The following is a 19,790-nucleotide window of genomic DNA, read 5'->3' as shown; positions in this document are numbered from 1 at the left end:
CTGTTTAAAGAAAAAAAATGCCCCACGTTTTTTTTTTTGGGGGGGGGGGATGGTGCTAGGCTTTGTTTACTAGGAGATACAGCGTTAAGTCAGGCAAGTTATTTTATAGTGAGAGATACTTAAAACGTTGACTCTAACTACTTCAGAGTATCCACTATTTTATTGAAGGTTCATAGGGCCTTTAATTACTACCACTTGTTATGGCAGTTTTTAAAATTAAGTTGGGCCATCAGGAATGAATGCATTGATTCAGGGAGGTTTTGGCTTTATGGTAGTTAGGATGATTACAGGGAATACACACTCAGTTGAAGCATGAAACAAATATTAAGATGTTGCAGTGGATTTGAAGGTGCAAGCCAAGTTGGAAAGTTTAATTTATTCCTTAAGTCCTTCGAACTTCACCCCGATACTGTCTATAATTCTTGACCCTAAAGGAGACAAAAGAAGACTGTGGTGGTAATTTAAGGCGGTCATTGACAGAGAGCAGTCTTAAGAAAACTATTTTTTTAAAAAAATGTTTTATTTATTTTTGAGACGGAGCATGAGAGGAGGAGGGGCAGAGAGACAGGGAGACACAGAACCTGAAGCAGGCTCCAGGCTCTGAGCTGTCAGCACAGAGCCCGATGCGGGCTAGAGCCCAGGAACCTTAGATCATGACCTGAGCTGAAGTCGAAGGCCCAACTGACTGAGCCACCTAGGTGCCTGGAGAGAACTATTTTTTAATGTACTGATTTTTTTTTCACATGAAACCTGGTTTACTAAGGCAGCTCAGTATTAGGTGAAATGTTAATGTCAGAGGAAAAGTTCCAGCTGTAAACATCCAAGTGTGTGTTTTCTGTAACATTGAGATAAGGTTTTCTGCAAAGGAGAGATCCTATTCTTGAAGGGAGTGATCTTAGATAAGCTTTGAAAGACTTCCTTCTCCTCGGTTACTGATAGTACTGTTGTGTTTACGTATTGCCTTTTTTTCCAGAGAGGTCCAGAATATCCAGACATAAGTCTTTTTATGTGAAAAGTAAAGTCTATGGAGAATAGTTTCATTTTTGGTAGACTTAGAAACAGAACAAGTTACAGGATTTCTTGGAGGTCGTCTGTATGATGTGAAGTAGTCACTCTTACAGTTTATGNTAAGCCCAATGTCAGGCTCTTTGTTTTTTCTTCTTTCATCTGACAGAAGTTTTCCAGAAATTTTGGCTCAGATTAATCCTCCAGGTTTCTCCTTCATTTAATAATGGACCATTTATTCAGATCCTACTTGCCTGAGGAGCCTGAAGTCCGTGATCCTTTTCCTGTTTGTCTACCCATCTCCTTCTTGGCAGAATTCTAGAACTCTAATTCACCTAGGATCTCATACCACTTCTTATTCTTTTGTAAGAGGACCTGGCCTCATCTTTCCTATTAGCCACTTTGATCTCCCTCTTCTGCATGACCAGGATTGAAATGGGAAGCATTCAGTGTCAGCCTTCATTGCCTTTCAGTTTTACTCCTTCCTGCGTTTGGTATTTGTCCACTGGTCTTTTTTTTTTTACAGTTGCTATTTTCTTCTTCTTCTTCTTTTTTAATTGCAAAAAATTTTTTTATTTTTATTTTTTAAACTTATTTTTGAGAGAGACAGGGTGAGCAGGGGAGGGTCAGAGAGAGAGGGAGATACAGAATCAAAAGACAGGCTCCAGGTTCTGAGCTAGCTGTCAGCACAGAGCCTGACGCGGGGCTCGAACCCACGAACCCTGAGATTATGACCTGAGCCGAAGTCGGACGCTTAACGTCCAACCCTGCTATTTTCACATGAAACCCAGGTACCCTGCTATTTTCTTGATTTAGTTGGTTCATTTGACTCCACTGATAGTTCTTTTTTTGTTTTGTTTTTCTTATTAAAAAGTAGAAGTTAATTATTTTAGAAAGTAGGGAAGTATGAGTATAGAGAAGCAGAAAACCGTCCTAACCATCAGCTCACCATTGTTGGCAAATCAATATATTAAAAAAATTTTTTTTCGCATTACAGAGTATGTTGAAATTATAGAAAAACCTAAAGAAGAAAATTTAAAAACCACAATCTGATTACCCAGAGATTACTGTTTTCATTTTGGCATAGCTAGAGACAGTTTATTTGATGACTTGCATTTAAATCTATTGTTGGCCGGGCGCCTGGGTGGCTTAGTCGGTTTATTGTCCAGCTTCTGATTTCAGCTCAGGTCATGATCTCAAGGTTCGTGGGATTGAGCCCTGTGTCAGGCTCTGCGCTGAGCATGGAGCCTTAGGTTCTGAGCTAGCTGTCTGCCCCTCTCTCGTGCACATCTGCTGTCTCTCTCGTAAAAAATGATATTGTCAAAGATATCTTGAATAGGTTAAAGATTTCTATCTGAGTTTGTCCAAATAAGATAAAAATTTAGACAGCACATCTGCTGTCTCTCTCGTAAAAAATGATATTGTCAAAGATATCTTGAATAGGTTAAAGATTTCTATCTGAGTTTGTCCAAATAAGATAAAAATTTAGAGAAATCATTCAGAAAAATTTAAGGAAATAAAGGAAAAAGAGGAGAAAGTCATCTGTACTCCCATTCCAAATGATTCACCACTAACAATTTAGTATATTCATTTGCAAATATTAATGAGGACTGCTGTAAGCCAGGTGGATTTCTAGATTCTAAGATCCTACTTAAAAAAAAAAATTAAAAAGAAAAAAGGGGCGCCTGGGTGGCTTAGTCCATTGAACATCTGACTTTGGCTCAGGTCATGATCTCGCAGTTCGTGGGTTTGAGCCCTGCGTCGGGCTCTGTGCTGACAGACAGCTTGGAGTGTAGAGCCTGTTTCGGATTCTGTGTCTCCCTCTCTCTCTGACCCTCCCCTGCTTGCGCTCACTTGCTCTCTCTCTCTCTCTCTCTCTCTCAGAAATAAATAAAACATTAAAAAAATTTTTTCTTTTAAGAATCTAGATCCTAAGGATCAAACAGGCAGACTGTAAAACAGCATGTTCACTGTAATTTCATTTCCTGTACAAATTCTATTGATATATTGTTGAAAACAAGGGGGAGAGATTTTGTCTGTTTTGTTTTTTCTATTGTATGTATATTTATATAGCTATGAAATAAATGCATTTTTAAATTATAATCATAGTATGATAAACCTTTTATGTTCTGCTTTGTGATGCTTAATTATTTTGAGAGAGAGAGGAGCAGGCAAAGGGCAGAGAGTGGGAGAAAGAGAATCTGAAGCAGGCTCTGTGCTGTCAGCTCAGAGCCTTACTCGACTCAGGGCTCAATCTCACCAACCATGACATCATGACCTGAGCTGAAATCAAGAGTCAGATGTTTAATCCACTGAGCCTCCCACAAAAGTCTTTATTGATACCTGATTATTTCTTTAGACTACATGTACAGAAGTAGGATTTGTTGGGTTAAAGAAATACATTAAAAAAAAAGTTTTGATACATTTTGATTAAATGATGAACAGAGAGGTTGTATTGGTTTGTATGGGACTATCTCGCCTCACCTTCATTAGTATTACTGCTTTATTCTTGCTCCTTTGACTGGATAATGGGCTATTCATGATTATCTTTTTATACACCATCGTTTCCAGCAAGTGCATAATATCCTGTGGTATGTATATAACTTACCTAGCAGGTTTCCAGTATTCTAAACAGTGGTATGCTAAACATCTTATATATTTGCTGTGCTTTGTTTACTTATTTTCTTGGTGGATGTTTCCAAAAACTAGAAGTGCTGGGTCAAATATTTGTACATTTTGAATCCTGTATTTATTACCAGAAGTTGCAAACACTTTTACCACCTTGTGATTGAGAATGTCTGCTTTTCTGTGCCTATAACAATACCATGTATTCCAGGATTTGATTTTTTTTAAACGTTCATTTATCTTTGAGAGAGAGAGAGATTCAGAGCTGGAGCAAGAGGGACAGAGAGAAAGGAGACACAGGATCCGAAGTGGGCTGAGCTAAAGTTGGAAGCTTAACCGACTGAGCCACCCAGGCGCCCCTCCAGGCTTTAAATAGTTACCAATCTAATGGCAAATTCTGGTACCATAGTTATATTAATGTATATGTCATTAGTTACTAGTTATGTTAAACCTATTTGAATTTTAACTGTGCTTCATTTTCTTACTAGCTTATAAGAGCTCTATATAAATTTTACTATCTTTTCTTTTTTGTGTCATGTACAGCACAGATCTATGTACTATATCTGAATTTGTGATTCACGTTTTAACTTTAAGATGTCTTTACATAGAGAAATTTTTACATGGGCACGGTTTTCATTGTTTCCTCACCCCCATACGTGGTTAAGTTTTCATTTAAAACCAATAGCACATCTCCGTACCTCATAGGTGTTCTTTTGGTCTCCTTACAAGTCAGAGAGGAAATTGGTGATGAAGTCTGGATTTAGAAACTGACTTTTCCAGGACCTTAATATATTATAGAGGAGGGTGGAATAGAATATTTAAGATGGGGAGGCTTTTTAGCAGATGTAGGATGTGTGTTCTCTGGTTCTGCAGGGCATTTCCAATTGAACGGGCCCACAACTGGAAAGATCACAAGGTCTCCTCTTTCTTCTAACAGCCCCTCTTACAGTTTTCACTCCCATTAACGCCTCCATCCTCCTTTTCCTCGTGTTGTATAATTGGCCAGTGCGTTTCTTTCTTGACCTCTCTGGGACGTGTTCTTTCCTCCATGTTTCTTTCATTTACCTCCTTTACTAGGCTCTTGTGACTGTTGCATGTCCCTTCCTGTCTACCTGTTTCGTGTTCCAGAACGGTTTCCTTAGACATTTTTCCTTCTGACTGCTTTTGGCCTATTCAGTGACATATTAAATAAAGAGTAAATGAGAACTTAAAACCTTCAGCTTGAAGTGCCAACTCGTTCATCTGCTTGGGCTTGTGTAGCGGAGAGGACAGGCTCAGGGGCGCCTGTGAGGCTCAGTTACGCATTCGACTCTTGGTTTCAGCTCGAGTCATGATCTCACAGTTGGGGAGTTTGAGCTCCGTTTTGGGGTCTGCCCTGAGAGCATGGAGCCTGCTTGAGATTTTCTCTCTCCCTCTCTCGCTCTGCCCCCCCCGTGCTCGCTTGCTCTCTTTCAAAATAAATGAACTTCGCTTTGGGAGTTATTCTGATCTATCTGCTTACAAGTTCGCTAACCTCTTTATGAGATCTATAAAGTGAGAACGGTAACATTTCCTTTCCACTGTTTTTGTGAAGATTGAATGAGCTTGTGCACATGAAACACCTGGTGTACACATAGCATATGCCTCAGGTAGTTTCTGTCCTTCCTCCCTTGACCTCGTTGCGCGGCCAAACTTGCTTCTTCATGCGTGGGCTTCGGCTGTCCTCTTGAAGGAAAAAGCCATCCTGTTGCCTTTCATTTGCTTGAATGTTTAGATATTCATTTACCTAGTTCTGCCTTTGCACCTGTCATTACTACCACACTCTCCCCCTCCCCGCTCCATGGCATCCCTCTGCGAGTCTTCCAGCTTCCAGAGTTTGACTCCAAACTCAGTTCCAGAAAGTCTGTCTTGATTAACCCCACTGGGCATAACTACCGTTTTGTGTTTTATTTCCTTAGATGTAAATAGTTTGTGTTGCATTAATTGGAATCTGCTATTTTGTCATTACGAGATAGGTTTACTGTTTTTTTCCTCTCTCAATTTGTAGAATCCGATGTTCCAGCGGAACTTCAGGTGTTAAAAGGACCCCTCCAACAGCCGACTTTCCCTTTCGTGGTTGCGAACCAACTGCTGCTTGTCTCCTTGCTCGAGCACTTGAGCCATGTGCATGAGCCAGACCCTCTGCGCTCAAGACAGGTGTTTAAATGTTAGTAACACTACATCTTGCCAAATAAGCCTCGCAGAAATACTATGTTGTTTGATGTGGGTCTGAGAAGCAGCTGGTATGTAAACATTTGAAATAACTGTTAATAGTTTCTATTTCTTGGATGCATTTTATATTTTCCTTTGGGTAATTGCTTACGAATGTAGTCATCGAGGACCCCAAAAGACTAATAACCATGTAATTGTGTGTATTTAAACAAATAAAAGGTAGTTTTCTTGTCTTTATAACATGTCCATTCATATAATTTTTGAAGGTCTGCCATGGTTTCATTGGTGAACAGGAAAACAAAAATCACAGGTGCTCGTCCTGAACTAGTTCTTTTTTTTCTTTTTAATTTCTTTTAATGTTTATTTATTTTTGAAGGAGGCAGAGAGAGACAGAGTATGAGCGGGGAAGGGACAGAGACAGAGGGAGACACAGAATCGGAAGCAAGCTCCAGGCTCTGAGCTGTCAGCACAGAGCGCAATGTGGGGCTTGAACTCACGATCTGTGAGATCATGATTGAGCTGGAGTTGGATGCTTAACTGACTGAGCCACCCAGGCGCCTCATTCTGAACTAGTTCTTGACCAGAGCCCTGGAGGAGCCGCATGTTATGTTGTTGAACAGGAAACTGTTTTCCTCTATGCACTGGATACTTCTGACACCTAATGTATGGGTGTTTTCCCGTGCTGACCAGTTCTCTGACATCATCTGGGTGTCCTGCAATTCAGTTTAGTTCTGACACTGCCTTCTTGGAGTTATCAGATCCCACAGGTTAAGGGTTCAGTCCCACAGACTGCCTTCATTTTGGATGCCAGTTGGCAAGTAGTGGATCCCCAGTGTCCATGGGTTACCTGTATTTGTGTCCAACTTGGGTATAAATTGTTAACTGTAAGGGGTTGATCTCTCTGGTTTAATAATTTGCTATAATGGCTCTCAGTACTTGGGGAGACACTTCTGCTTATTGGTTTATTATACAACAGAGGGTATGATAACCGATACAGGTGAACAGCCAGATGAAGAGGCACATAGGATGAGGACCAGTAGGGTCCAGAGTACGGGAGCTTCTGTCCCCCTGGAGTTGGGGTGCATCACTCTCTTGGTGGTTGGATGTGTTTCCCCAGAAGCTCCCTGAGTCCTCCATCTGAAGGAGTTTATGGAGACTTCATCACGGTGGCATGATCAATTATTGACTCAATCCCCTGCTCTTCTCTCCCTGGAAAATGGAGGGGTAGAGCTGAAAGTTCCAAGCTTCTCATCAAGGCTTGGTCTTTCTGGTGACCTGTCCCCATTTGAAGCTCCCTTGGGGACCCCCAGTCATCTCGTCAGTGTAACAAAGACACTCACCACACTGGAGATTCCAAGGGTCTTAGAAGCTCTTGTGTCAGGAACTGAGGGTGAAGACCAAATATTGGAACAAAAGATGCTCCTTGCACCCTCAGCACTTGGGAAATCACAAGAATTTTAGGATCTGTGTGAGTTTTAGGAGATAAGACCAAGTATGTTTCCTATTGTACCACAATGGTTGGAATGTTTATTTTTATTGTTGCCATAGGTTATGTGTATGAGAAACTTGGGCCCAGAGGTGAGCAGAGTGACAGATTATGATGTTTCTGGTCCAGCTCATCGAGAGCTTTGTGGCTTCTTTAATAGCTCTGGCCAGCCACAGACTCTACCAAAAAAGTCTAAGTCTTGTTTAGTGTTAGGAATCCTCAAACTTATAGATACCTTTATGTGATCTTAGTATGGGATGTTTTTAGTTACAGGCAGATGATTATTTCGATGAGCTCGGTGGGACATGGAAAATGTATGAATGTACACTTAGTTTTTTGAGAGTGGTGGGGAGGTGGGTTGTGCAAAAGGAGGTGTTCGGTAGGCTCCAGAACATTGGTAGCTGGGGATTATTGTATTGAGCTCATTGAATAGTAAAGCAGATTATAGTGATCTTTAAGTAGTAATCGTGTTCCTAATTAAAGCAAATCTGAAACCTTGGTGATTTTAAGATATCTCTGAATTCCTTTTTAGGCGACTGAACTTTTAAAATATACTTAAAATGTTTCTGATGTCATACAATTAGTTGATAATCTAATGAAGTTGTCCATATAGAAAAATAAGAATTTTCTCTATGGTGTGTGTGTGTGTGTGTGTGTGTGTGTGTGTGTGTGTGGTTTATGAATAAATAAAGGCCAAGGATTCTTTAGAAATTTTTTTTTCTGAGGAGCCTGGTATTATGACTTTCCCCTTGGTATTTGGTCTTTATGCATGTGTGCTCTTTGGTGGCTAGAGAGATGTCCATTATCAAGAACAACTTTTGTTGTGCGTTCTTTTTTTAAATTATTTAATTATTTTTTTTTTTTTACAAATAGTTTATTGTCAAGTTGGTTTCCATATAACACCCAGTGCTCATCTCCACAGTGCCCTCCTCCATGTCCCTCTCCCCCCTACCCCCCCCATCAGTCCTCAGTTTGTTCTCATCACTNAATAGTTCATTTTTGCTCTTGGTTCCCTTGCTTTGGGGGATGTGTCAAGTAAGATGTTGCTGTGGTGGAGGTCAAGGAGGTTGTTTCCTACTTTCTCCTCTAGGGTTTTGATGGTTTCCTGTCTCACGTTCAGGTCCTGTATCCATTTTGAGTTTGTTTTTGTGTATGGTGTGAGAAAATGAACTAGTTTCATTCTTTNAGTTTGTTGGCATATAATTTTTCATAGTATTCCCTGATAATTGCCTGTATTTCTGAGGGGTTGGTTGTAATAAGTCCATTTTCATTCATGATTTTATCTATTTGGGTGCTCTCTCTTTTCTTTTGGAGAAGCCTGGCTAGAGGTTTGTCAATTTTGTTTATTTTTTCAAAAAACCAACTCTTGGTTTCATTGATCTGTTCGATTGTTTCTTTGGTCTCTATGTTGTTTATTTCTGCTCTGATTTTTACTATTTTTCTTCTTCTACTGGGTTTGGGGCGTTCTTGTTGCTCTGCCTCTCGTTCCTTTAGGTGAGCTGTTAGATTTTGGACTTGCGCTTTTTCTAATTTCTTGAAATAGGCCTGGAGTGCAATGTACTTTCCTCTTAGGACTGCCTTTGCCGCATCCCATAGACTCTGGATTGTTGTGTTTTCATTTTCATTTGTTTCCATATATTTTTAAATTTCTTCTCTAATTGCCTGATTGGCCCATTCATTCTTTAGTAGGGTGTTTTTTAACCTCCATGTTTTTGGAGACTTTTTTGGAGAAGTTTTCCAGACTTCTTCCTGTGATTGATTTCAAGTTTCAAAGCATTATGATCTGAGAGTGTGCATGGTATGATCTCAATTCTTTTATATTTATTGAGGGCTGCTATATGTCCCAGTATGTGATCTATCTTGGAGAATGTGCCATGCGCACTTGAGAAGAAAGTGAATTCCCTGGCCTCAGGATGTAGAGTTCTTAATATATCTGTCAGATCCATCTGGTCCTGTTGTGCATTCTAATAACATTTTCACTCTTGCCTCTTTCGGACCTCATTGCCTTTCAGCAAAAGGGGATGTGTTTGAATGTCAGAAGACTAGTAGTAAATTTACATTTTTTTTCTTGCCTTTTTAAAAACAGCTTAGTGCTTTACCCACCAGCCAGGCATGGTAAACAGGTGAGTGCTCGGTATCAGATAAGTAATTGTAGATGTGTTCCTGATCAGCAAGTGCCAATTCCTTCTCTGTTATCGGCTCAAAATCCAAACTGTAACGTGTGTATAAACATAACTTTTTTCTTTCAGAGGTTTTTTTTTTTTTTGATAGAGGCTATTATTACTCTTTAGTCTCCTTAAAATTGTCGTTTTATTGATGGCCTTTCTAATAATAGTTTTCCGTGTTCTTTTTCTAGTGCTTTGTCAGACCTTCATCAAAATGGGGCTGCTGTCGTCTTTTACCTGTAGTGATGAGTTTAGCTCGCTGAGACTCCATCACAACAGAGCCATCACCCATTTGATGAGGTCCGCCAAAGAGAGAGTTCGTCAGGTAAGCGCTCTCCATATATGACAAAAACATTTTAATTTCAGGAGAAATTAAGGCATTTTAAAGCCTTGATTATAATGCAGGTTTATGAAAATGTTAACCTTAATTTATCCAACATTTATTGGACGACCACTGTGCATTAGGCGCTCTTGTAGGAGCTGGGTTTCAGGCAGCAAACAAAAAAGATGAAAACACCTGCCCTCATGGGCTTATGGTCTTTTTCTTGAGTTTATGTTCTGATGAGGAACAGTCAGCAACAGAAACATAAAAATATATAAAGATAAATAGGGTGTTACACGGTGGTATTAAGGAGAAGCATTAAGCAGTGAAAGGAATTAGAAAATGTGTGAGTTATATACAAAGTGGCCAGTTATTTGAGGGAGGAGCTGAAGCTGAGTGCGAGCCATGCACCGTCTGGAGGAGGAGGATTCTAGGCAGAGCAACAGCGATTCCCGAGGTGGAGTGTGCTTTGCCCACCAGAAGCCATGTGGCTGGAGCATAGGCCAGAGGAGAGTATGGAAGAGGCAGGGAAGGAGGGCAGCGAGACAGACAGATAGAGTAGGATCTTGAGACCGTTTTAACATCTTTGGTTTTTACACCGAATAAAATGGGAAGCATTACAGGATTTTGAGCCAAGGAGTGACGTGATCTAACTTACCTTTTAATGCCTCCCCCATCCCCCCCGCTGCTGTGTTGAGTCTAGATGGAGGCAAGGGCAGAAGCAGGGAGACAGGTGGTCATAGGCAGTGGAGATGTGAGAAGTGGTCCGTTTCTGCATGTATTTTGATGTAAAGCTAGAACTACTTGCTGATGGAGCTCTTTGGTAAGTTTTCAACGTTCTCAGTGGGTGGCCAGAATATAGCTTTTTCAGTAGTGATCTTTTGGTTAAGAGAGAAGTGTTTTCCATCGTAAACCCTATAAACCCCTAGATGATACTGAAAAAGCCAAAGTGTTCTTCTTTCTTGAAATGTTGTTTGAGCATTTGGGACCGTTAACATGACATGAACGTCACATGAATTTTGTGAGATTCCTCATTCCATAAATTTTTCAAAATGCTTTTAAAAGCAATTTTCTGATTTTAGGATCCTTGTGAGGATAATTCTCATATCCAGAAGATCAGGTATGTGTTAAATACTTTTGTGGTTGTGCAGAGAGTAAGCTATGCAAAAGAAATGAAGAACTAATCCTGAATTAATCAGAAATGAGTTTTGAGGTTAAAAATAATGCAGTTAGTAGTTTATGAAAATTAAAAGCTTTTTCTCAGATATTAGTTACTGTTCCAAGATTTGCTTTACTTCTCATTCTCCCTCCACCCCCATCCTGTGTGGATGCCATAAAGCCCCCCCCTTTATTGAGTGCACTGACCCCCAGTCTCTCTCAGCGGAACAACATTGAATTTTGGCTATAGGTAGGAGATGCTAGTCTAAAATCTGTAATTGGTCTCATTAAGAAATTTAAGTTAATTTGTTACTGAGCTCAGCTAATCAAATGCTGCATGTTAGTTATCCTTAGGATTCCTGCTTTACAACATTGATAATTTCTAATTGGAATGCTAATTACTGGTAACGTACTTGATTAATGATCCCTTTGCTCTCTTTATTTTTTTCCTCCTTGCTGTCTTTATTACATGTTGATTTGCTCAGCAAATATTTTTTTCCTAGAGAATGTAAAGTGTCATCTTTTCAAATCATCGTAATTTAGTGATAAGTAAGGTTCGGTAAGTTAACGATACAGTGAACCTGAAATACCCTGGATACTTGGTTCTCGTGTGTTTTGATATTGATTGGTTGTTTGTATTTCACTTTTAGATCAAGGGAAGTAACCTTCGAAGCACAGACTTCACGTTATCTAAATGAATTTGAAGAGCTTGCTGTCTTAGGAAAAGGTGGATACGGAAGAGTGTACAAGGTTGTTTTCCACATCCTTGCTTTGATCTCCTACTCTGAATAAGTGTACTTGGAGAAGTTTTCCCTCATGATTATTATTTAAAGCGCTCAAAGGAAATTCCTAGAAATCACGTAGGTTTACTTTTCACAGAGATCGTCACTTGCAGGGAAGCAGGCAGCTTTTAACTTTTTCCCAACCACATTGGTGGTTTGGGCAGATTCCGGAAACCATATTAATTTTCTTGACAACGTATCACTGAAGAAAGTTGTGGTTTTGTATTTTGGGCCTTATGGAGTTTTTTTGCTAATGTTCCCAGATTTCATAACTAGAGGCTCTAGGAGTTGGGATCGCACTGCAGTTTGGAAGCTTTTAGTCCAGCTGGTTATGGCCGACTTCCCTGAACATAGTAAAGAGGAGGCTTGTCTTTCGCTTAATCTTATCTGTTTAGCTAGTTTGGATCCCGAGCTCAGGTTAAAATAACTTTCTCTGTTCAGTTGGAATTTAATGGCACAATGTTCTTTTCTCTTTTCCTCTACTTTTTAGGTCAGGAATAAATTAGATGGTCAGTATTATGCAATTAAGAAAATCCTGATTAACGGTGCAACTAAAACAGATTGTATGAAGGTATGGATTTTTAAGTGTATCCATTTTGAGTAATTGAGTATTTAAGTCCTATTGAAAGAGTTACGTATGTGTGTGTATTTGGCCAATACTAGATGCTGTGGGGGTTTTTTTTTTTTTTTAGGGGGGTTAATTTTTATTTAAATTCCATTTAACATACAATGTTCTACTGGTATCAGGTGTACAGTATAGTGGTTTCACAGTTCCATACGTCATCCAGTGCTCATTAGGCTCTGATATATTTTTTTTTAATTAAAAAAAATTGTTTTATTGATACTAGGTTTTGTGGATTGCCAAGTTTACTGATTGGGTTATAGTGAAATAAACATCAAAACTACATTTTTATTTGACTTAATTTTTTTAAGTTTATTTTGAGAGAGAGAAAGTGCAACCAAGGGAGGGGCAGAGAAAGGGTGAGAGAGAGAGAGAGAGAGAGAGTGAGAGAGTTCCAGGCAGGCTCTGTATTGTCATTGTGGAGCCCGATGTAGAGCTTGATGTCACCAACTGTGAGACTGTGACCTGAGCTGAAACCAGGAGTTGAACTCTCAACCGACTGAGCCACCCAGGTGCCCCTGACATAATTTTTTATGGTCACTCCTCACTGACCACATTTCAGGATTGTTGCTGGGGACATTAATTTTTAAAGGAAATTATTCATACACAGTATAGCTTGTTATGAAGTTATGAGCTCACAGGTTCTGGTCTTCCCCCTGACATGTTGTATGGTCCTGGGCAAATGACCTAGTCCTCTAAGCCCCTTCTGTCACCTGTCCTTGACATAGTGGTGACAGCAATAGTTTTATTTACCTTCAGGGACTGGACTTCCTAGTATATGTGCTGCTGAAGCGAGCACTGGACTTACTGGTAGGAGTAAAATGCAAGAATGAATATAAATGGACTATTTAAATAATAAAGCACTAGGTATGTGTATATTCCTTTGTCGCTATAACAATTCCATTTGTCTCAATAATATTATGATTATCTTAACATAGTTTAGGTTCCTTGTTCAGATGGATTTTTATTGTTTTGCTCTGAAACAAGTGGTATTTTTTTTTTAATAGTTTATTGTCAAGTTGGTTTCCATATAACAGCCAGTGCTCATCCCCACAAGTGTCCTCCTCCATGCCCATCACCCCACTTCCCCTCCCCCCCACACCCATCAGTCCTCAGTTTGTTGAAACAAGTGGTATTTTGGTATCATGGACATTTAACCAGTGGTGCGTGAATGCCGGATGTAAGTGTTCCCTCTGTAGGTGCTGCGGGAAGTGAAGGTCCTGGCCGGCCTTCAGCATCCTAGCATCGTGGGCTACCACACTGCTTGGATAGAACATGTTCATGTGGCCCACAAACAAGGTAAGCAGCTGCAGATGATGTCGCCGAAGGGCTGGAAAACCGCAGCCCTTGCGCCCCCCCCCCCTTTTTGTGCATCCCACAAGCGGAAAGTGTTTTCTTAACATTTTTAAGTAGTTTAAAAGGAATCAAAAGAAGGGTGTTTTGTGAAAGTTACCTGAAATTCAGATTTCACATCAGTAAGCAAAGTTGGTTAGGTCACAGACCTCATCCATTTGTGTATCGTCTGTGGCCGCTTTCGCACCGTAGCCACAGAGCCCTGTAGCTGTGGTGAGCCCTGTAAGGCCCACAGGACCAATGGGAGCTACTCTCAGGTCTTCTGCACAAAGTTGGCTCCCTGCCCACACTCTGGGCATAGCTGAACGGCTGTTTTTATAGTTCCTAAAATTTGCCAGGCATTTGAATAAGCTTGTTGTATTTTGCCAGAAAGCATTAACATTTTTAGACTTGTGGTCTCATTTGGTGTTATTTTATTTAAAAAGTTGTTTTTAATGTTATTTTGTTTTTGAGAGACAGAGTGAGACAGAGGACGAGTGGGGGAGGGGCAGAGAGAGAGGAAGACACAGAATTTCAAGCAGGTTCTAGGCTCTGAGCTATTGGCACAGAGCCTGATACAGGGCTTGAACTCATGAACCAGGAGATCATGATCTGAGCCGAAGTCGAACGCTCAACTGACTGAGCCTCCCAGGTGCCCCTCATTTGGTGTCATTTTAGCTCTGCCTTTGACTATGACTTAAAAAGCTGGGCCGCTTGAAGATCTGTTTTTGTTTTTGTTTGGCAGATAGAATATCCATTCAGTTGCCATCTCTGGAAGTGATCTCCAACGAAGAGGACCACAGGTATGTGGACTGCTGTTTGGTTTGACAGGTTAGGTATAACCTGCATTGGGTTGTCTTTGTTGGTTTGCCCATTTTCAGTACAAATGTTAAATTGTTTCCTCCTCCTAGCCATTTATTGTCGGTGTTTTCAGTTAGTGTTGCTGCTAGAGAGATTTGATGCCGTTTGCTTCAGGAGTTTACCAGTTAAGATTCTGGGGGCTTGAGGAGACAGCTGAGTTACTCTTGATCTCTTTTTTACATTGGTTTGTAGCTTTAGTGGTTATTTTTTTCCTTCTAGAAATCAGTCTGTTAACAATGACGAAAGTAACAGCTCATCCATTATCTTTGCGGAGTTCACGTCAGAGAAAGAAAAGTCCTTAGGAGAAAATGGCATTGAAAATCAGAATAACAGATTGGTGAATTATGCAACCAGCGTGGTTACAAGAGATGCCAGTGAATTGGACTCATCCGGTTTGCTCCAGGGAAATGGTTTGGCTGATTTGCCTTCCACATCGATTGTGGAACATCAGCTGCCACTTAGGCATCATTCCGACTTAGAAGAGAATTTCACATCCACGGAGGAGTCTTCTGAAAACTTAAGTTTGTTGGGACAGACAGAGGTAGGTAACTTTCCCAGAACCTACCGACGCTTTGATGCTCACCCATAGCAACTGTTTCGAGGACTGTGAGCAGCTGTGGCCTCCTGCTGCCCCCTCCCCGGCACCCCTCCCCTACTGACTGCCCGCCTCGCCTGCCTCTCCTGTTGCTTTTCTTTTGCCTTGGTCAGCCTCTCCCCTCCTGGCCTGTGGCCCTCGTTTTGGGTCTTCTCTGTTTTGTTGGCTCCTACTAATCCCTTTCTGGCCTTCTCTAGGTGTTCTCATTTGTGCCCCCCCTGCCCCCCCCGGGGCTGGAAGTATTGTTTGCACGGTTTCTGTTGCATGTTAGCATCATGCTGTACATGTATGTTTACACATAAAGATTTTCTATATTTTGGAACAGGACTTTAGGAAAGAGGAGAGAGAGACCAAGTCTGTTTACGGGACACTCTCATTGAGGGTCACGCTAATATGTTGGTGAGATGCCTACATGCTCTCGCCCACACGCTCTTGAGTATTAGTGTTAGAAAACAGACAAACCTGAAACATTAACAGCGTCTGCATGTAATCTCACATGCTGGAATCACAGAGCTGTATGCCGTCTGTACATACACACACACAGTGAGCTCTCGTTGCCCAGGAATATGTGACTGTGCATGTGCTTTCCACAAAACACAAAACTTTGATGAGATTCTCCTGAATACAAAGGAGTTGAGTTTGAGGGACTGTTCATAGAAACCATTTCATTTCCTTGTATTACATTTGAGGAATTTTCCTCGGCCCCTAAACAAACAGGCTCTAGCAAGCTTAATTTTTGCTTACCTTTTTCTCAGACAAGTTACTTATGGACACAGTGAAGCCACCACAGTGCGTATATGTTGAGGTGTTCGGAGAATAGAATACTACACCGCCATTCTTTGACCCGGTGTCTTAGCTTTAGAAACTTTGTGTCGTGAGCAGACCAAATAGCTTCCGCCCCCATGCCTCTGTGTCCCATTCAGGAGCCACTGCCCTTCTGCAGCTGGGCCTACCTCAGCCCCCTTGGGTTATGACACTCCGTTTGCGGTATTCCTTTATTTCTCTGTCTCCTTCACTAGACTCTGGGGCTTCTTGGGCAGACATGCACCTGTCCCCTCTTTCCTGAGGATTTAGCCCAGTGCTTGGCCTAGAGGAGGCAGGTGAGTATCCGTTAGACTAAATGACGTGAGCAAATTGTGCACAGGTGGGAGCCAGCCATGTCGCCCCCCAGGTGCAGTACCACCTGATGCTGCACATCCAGATGCAGCTGTGTGAGCGCTCGCTGTGGGACTGGATAGTCGAGAGAAACCAGCGGGGCCGGGAGTTCGTGGATGAGTCTGCCTGTGAGTACTGTACATAGCTGCAAATGCTGAGCTGGGAAGTGAAGACACTGGGCGGGTCTTCTGGTACAGGGACTCCCTCCAGGTGCTTTAGGGGGGAAGCATCACCTTTTTAACACAAAGAAGCAATGGTGCTTATGTCAACATTTTTCAAGAATGGAGGCCTATATAGAGAGACATAGTTTGTTGACACCTGAGCAGTAATATACTAGAGTTCAGCTTAATGGTTTGGGGCAGAAAAGGTCTTTATAATTTTTTCCAAGGAAGAAATTTAAATGTTTGTTTTCTTTTTCAAAATGTGACGTGATACTCTTGCAAAATTACACCACTTAGAGAAATGCTTATAGAAGGGTAGATGGTGAAAAGTTGGTCTCTTTTAAGTTCCAGGTCCCCTTGCTTCCTCTGTAGTTAGATACCCTCTAGAAATACTCTGTTGGGTTAATAACTTTAAAAGTTACTGTCACAGTGGTTCTCAACTTGTGCCGCACATTCGAATCCTCTAGGGAGCTTTCAAAAAGATGCTGTTGATGAGAAAGTATAACTGTGCTGGAGAAAGCTGACCAACGTGACTTTGAGTGGTGTTCAAAGTCAGCGTCAGAAGTAAAAACTCCTGTTCAGAGTGTGTGCCCTTGAGAAGGGTGATGAGAGGGGCGTTGCGTGTTTGGAGTCTTTCTCCCCCAAATCCATGATGCCAGTCTGGTTATAAGAAAGCATCAGACAAATCTCTATCTGGAATGTTCTACGCAGTGTCTTTGTACTTTGCAGAACTGTCATGGTCCTCATAAATAGGAAAAGCCTCAGGAGCTGTAGCAGATCTGAGGAGCCTCGTGAGACCTGACAGCTAAGTGTAATATGGTGTCCTGAGTGGAGTTATAGAACAAAGGGGTGCCTGGGTGGCTCAGTTGGTTAAGCGTCCGACTTCGGCTCAGGTCACGATCTCACAGTTCGTGGGTTCGAGCCCCGCGTCGGGCTCTGTGCTGACTGCCAGCTCAGAGCCTGGAGCCTGTTTTAGATTCTGTATCTCCCTCTCCCTCTGACCTGCCCCTGCTCATGCTATCTGTCTGTCTGTCTCTCTCAGAAATTAAAAAAAACATTAACAAAACAAAACATTAGAACAGAGAAAAGACGTTCAATAAGAACTAGGGAAGTCTGACTAGGTTGTGGACTTGTGCCAGTGTTGGTGCATTAATTGTGACCAGTGCACCGTATTAATGCAGGTGTTAATAACGGGGCGCTGCATGTGGGTGAGTGGGACTGTACTGTCATCCCCATTTCTCTAGATCTAAGATGGTCCTCACAAGTAAAGTCTATTTTTGTTAAAAAAGGATGTTGTCTGAGACTGCACCAGTAATTTCTATATAACTGATACTGGGATAGGGTTTGGCCTTTGGTATTTTTTTTGAAAATTCTCTTGTTGATTGTATTGTGTCGCCAGAGTTGAAAATCACTGTATTCTGTCACCAAAATTGGGGATGCAAGTGACCAGATTTTAAGGAAAGCCTCTGCTAAATATTGGGTATTAATCATTTGCTGTTCAATCCTAATGACACTGTCACCCTATATTTGGTGTAACATGCTGCTCACTTAACCCACCCAGAATCTTAGGTTAGCTTTCAGTGGAGGCAGAAACAGAACGCCTCCCTCAAGCATCCCCTCGATTATCCCCATTTCTTCTTCTTTGGTTTGCCACATAGTTGGGACCTGGCACACCTTGCTCAGTTTAGTCGTGGCAAGTAGTGGGCGGGGTGTTTCCAGTGCCCCGTAGAGTTGTGTCTGCGGCTGCACAGGCACTGGAGTGCTCTACGTGGATGCCTTCACAAGAGAGTTGTTGATCCTTAAACTTCCGTTTGGAAAACAGGTCACGAGTCGCTCATGAGTATGTGTGGGGTGACTCCAGTGCCCGCCATCCAGGACAGTGAGCCGGTGAAACTGAGGGCATGACATGTAGGATTTCACTAGCGTGACACATAGTTTTCTTGTAAAAATACTTCAAAATAAAAAGGTTTCACTTTGTAGTACTCTAGCACCATGTGCTTTCCTTTGTGTAGTTTTATACCAGTCCTTCCCCACCAGTCCAGAAGTGGCACACCCCGGTTTGCATCCTGCCGCTAGCACTCACTGGCTCTAAGGTGTCAAGTCGGGGAGCTGCTCTCCGCCTGCTCTTTCCTCCCCTGTGAAATGTGGATCCTCCCATCTGATCGGGTGTGAGGATTGAAGCAACTGGTGTGAGGGGTGCAGTGCTGAGGGACGGAGAGTGTTCTCCCCGGACCAGGCCCGTGTGTGGCACCGAGCCTGTAGCCGGGGCCCGAGATGAGCACCTCTTACCCATAGACCCAAGGAAGGCAGTTGTCCCGAAAGGCTGTGAAAGTCACAAAGCCGTCCTTCATCTCTGTGGACAGGAGGCCGGGGCCTCGGTGTGCGGGGGAGTGGTAGTAGAGGTGCTTGTGAGTGGTACCGTTGTGTTTACACANGAGGTGAGCTTCGTAACACGGTGGCCTCATCCAGGAGAAGGGAGCATGTCTCATACTGTGCTTGAAGGGAAAGTCTGTTTAAGGTTTACAATGGCCGACAAGAGAAAAACTATTAAGTTCTCATTATGATATTCACCAAAATAGCTTAGCTGGGAGACTCCAGGATTTTCGTCTTTATCAGTTTGTTTTAGTTCTACAGAACTTTTCCGCTCTCTAAAGTCAGGCGTTATATCATCATGGTAATAGATGAATTAAATTATTTACTTTTCCGTATACTTTGTCTTTCATTTGTCAGTCATTTTTCGAAACTGCAGCATTCCAAATGTCCACATAATGGAAGCTCACTCCTTGAGCTGCCCTGATTTATCAGTTTTTTATTCCGTTATTTTTAACCGTGTCTCTAAACCGCAGTGGGTTTAGGACACGAGATTTGTTAGCTGTCAGGGGTCGAAGAAGATTTAAACTTAATTTACTGTAGCCACCTGCTGCCTGAGGATGGTTTTCGAGATAATTAATATAGGGGCTCTGAGTGAAATTAGTGACACCAAGTCCATTCACTAAGGTGCTGGTTTGTGATGGTTTCTTTGCAACCTGAGGAACCCTTCTAATTTCTAACCATTTTGGAGTGTTGATTTCATTGAAAATCTGAATGATGTTAATGTATTTAGAACTACATAACCTTGAGATATTAATGTGGTGAGTAAAAGGACAATCAGAGAAATAAAACTTCCTTTTTTACTTGAAGGTCCTTATGTTATGGCCAGCGTTGCAACAAAAATTTTTCAAGAATTGGTGGAAGGTGTATTTTACATACACAACATGGGAATTGTACACCGAGATCTGAAGGTAAGTGGGGAAGCCGTCAAAAGCAGCAGTAGCAGGGAGGTATCAGGGAG

At 41.7% G+C, this 19,790-nt stretch overlaps 1 protein-coding gene across 4 annotated transcripts in view; it reads left to right on the top strand.

Moving 5' to 3' along the window:
* Positions 1-19,790, top strand: part of EIF2AK1 (eukaryotic translation initiation factor 2 alpha kinase 1) — a 31,911-nt gene that overhangs the window by 789 nt on the left and 11,332 nt on the right. Inside the window, exons 2-11 of one of the 4 annotated variants that reach the window (XM_077758722.1) lie at positions 5,657-5,815; positions 9,663-9,796; positions 10,876-10,913; positions 11,602-11,701; positions 12,224-12,304; positions 13,555-13,654; positions 14,433-14,490; positions 14,768-15,089; positions 16,315-16,426; positions 19,640-19,740. In XM_077758722.1, the coding sequence (XP_077614848.1) occupies positions 5,657-5,815; positions 9,663-9,796; positions 10,876-10,913; positions 11,602-11,701; positions 12,224-12,304; positions 13,555-13,654; positions 14,433-14,490; positions 14,768-15,089; positions 16,315-16,426; positions 19,640-19,740 (1,205 nt within the window). Of the gene's footprint in view, positions 1-5,656; positions 5,892-9,662; positions 9,797-10,875; positions 10,914-11,601; positions 11,702-12,223; positions 12,305-13,554; positions 13,655-14,432; positions 14,491-14,767; positions 15,090-16,287; positions 16,427-19,639; positions 19,741-19,790 lie in introns of those variants that run through there. The other 3 variants (XM_077758721.1, XM_077758724.1, XM_077758723.1) reach the window with 3 other exon arrangements.

The sequence above is a fragment of the Crocuta crocuta genome, unplaced genomic scaffold, assembly GCF_008692635.1.
Source record: "Crocuta crocuta isolate KB4526 unplaced genomic scaffold, BGI_CrCroc_1.0 scaffold273, whole genome shotgun sequence".
In the NCBI taxonomy this organism is placed as follows: Eukaryota; Metazoa; Chordata; class Mammalia; order Carnivora; family Hyaenidae; genus Crocuta; species Crocuta crocuta.
The sequence above is the reverse complement of the archived record's forward strand: the minus strand, read 5'-3'. Positions and strand labels throughout refer to the sequence as shown.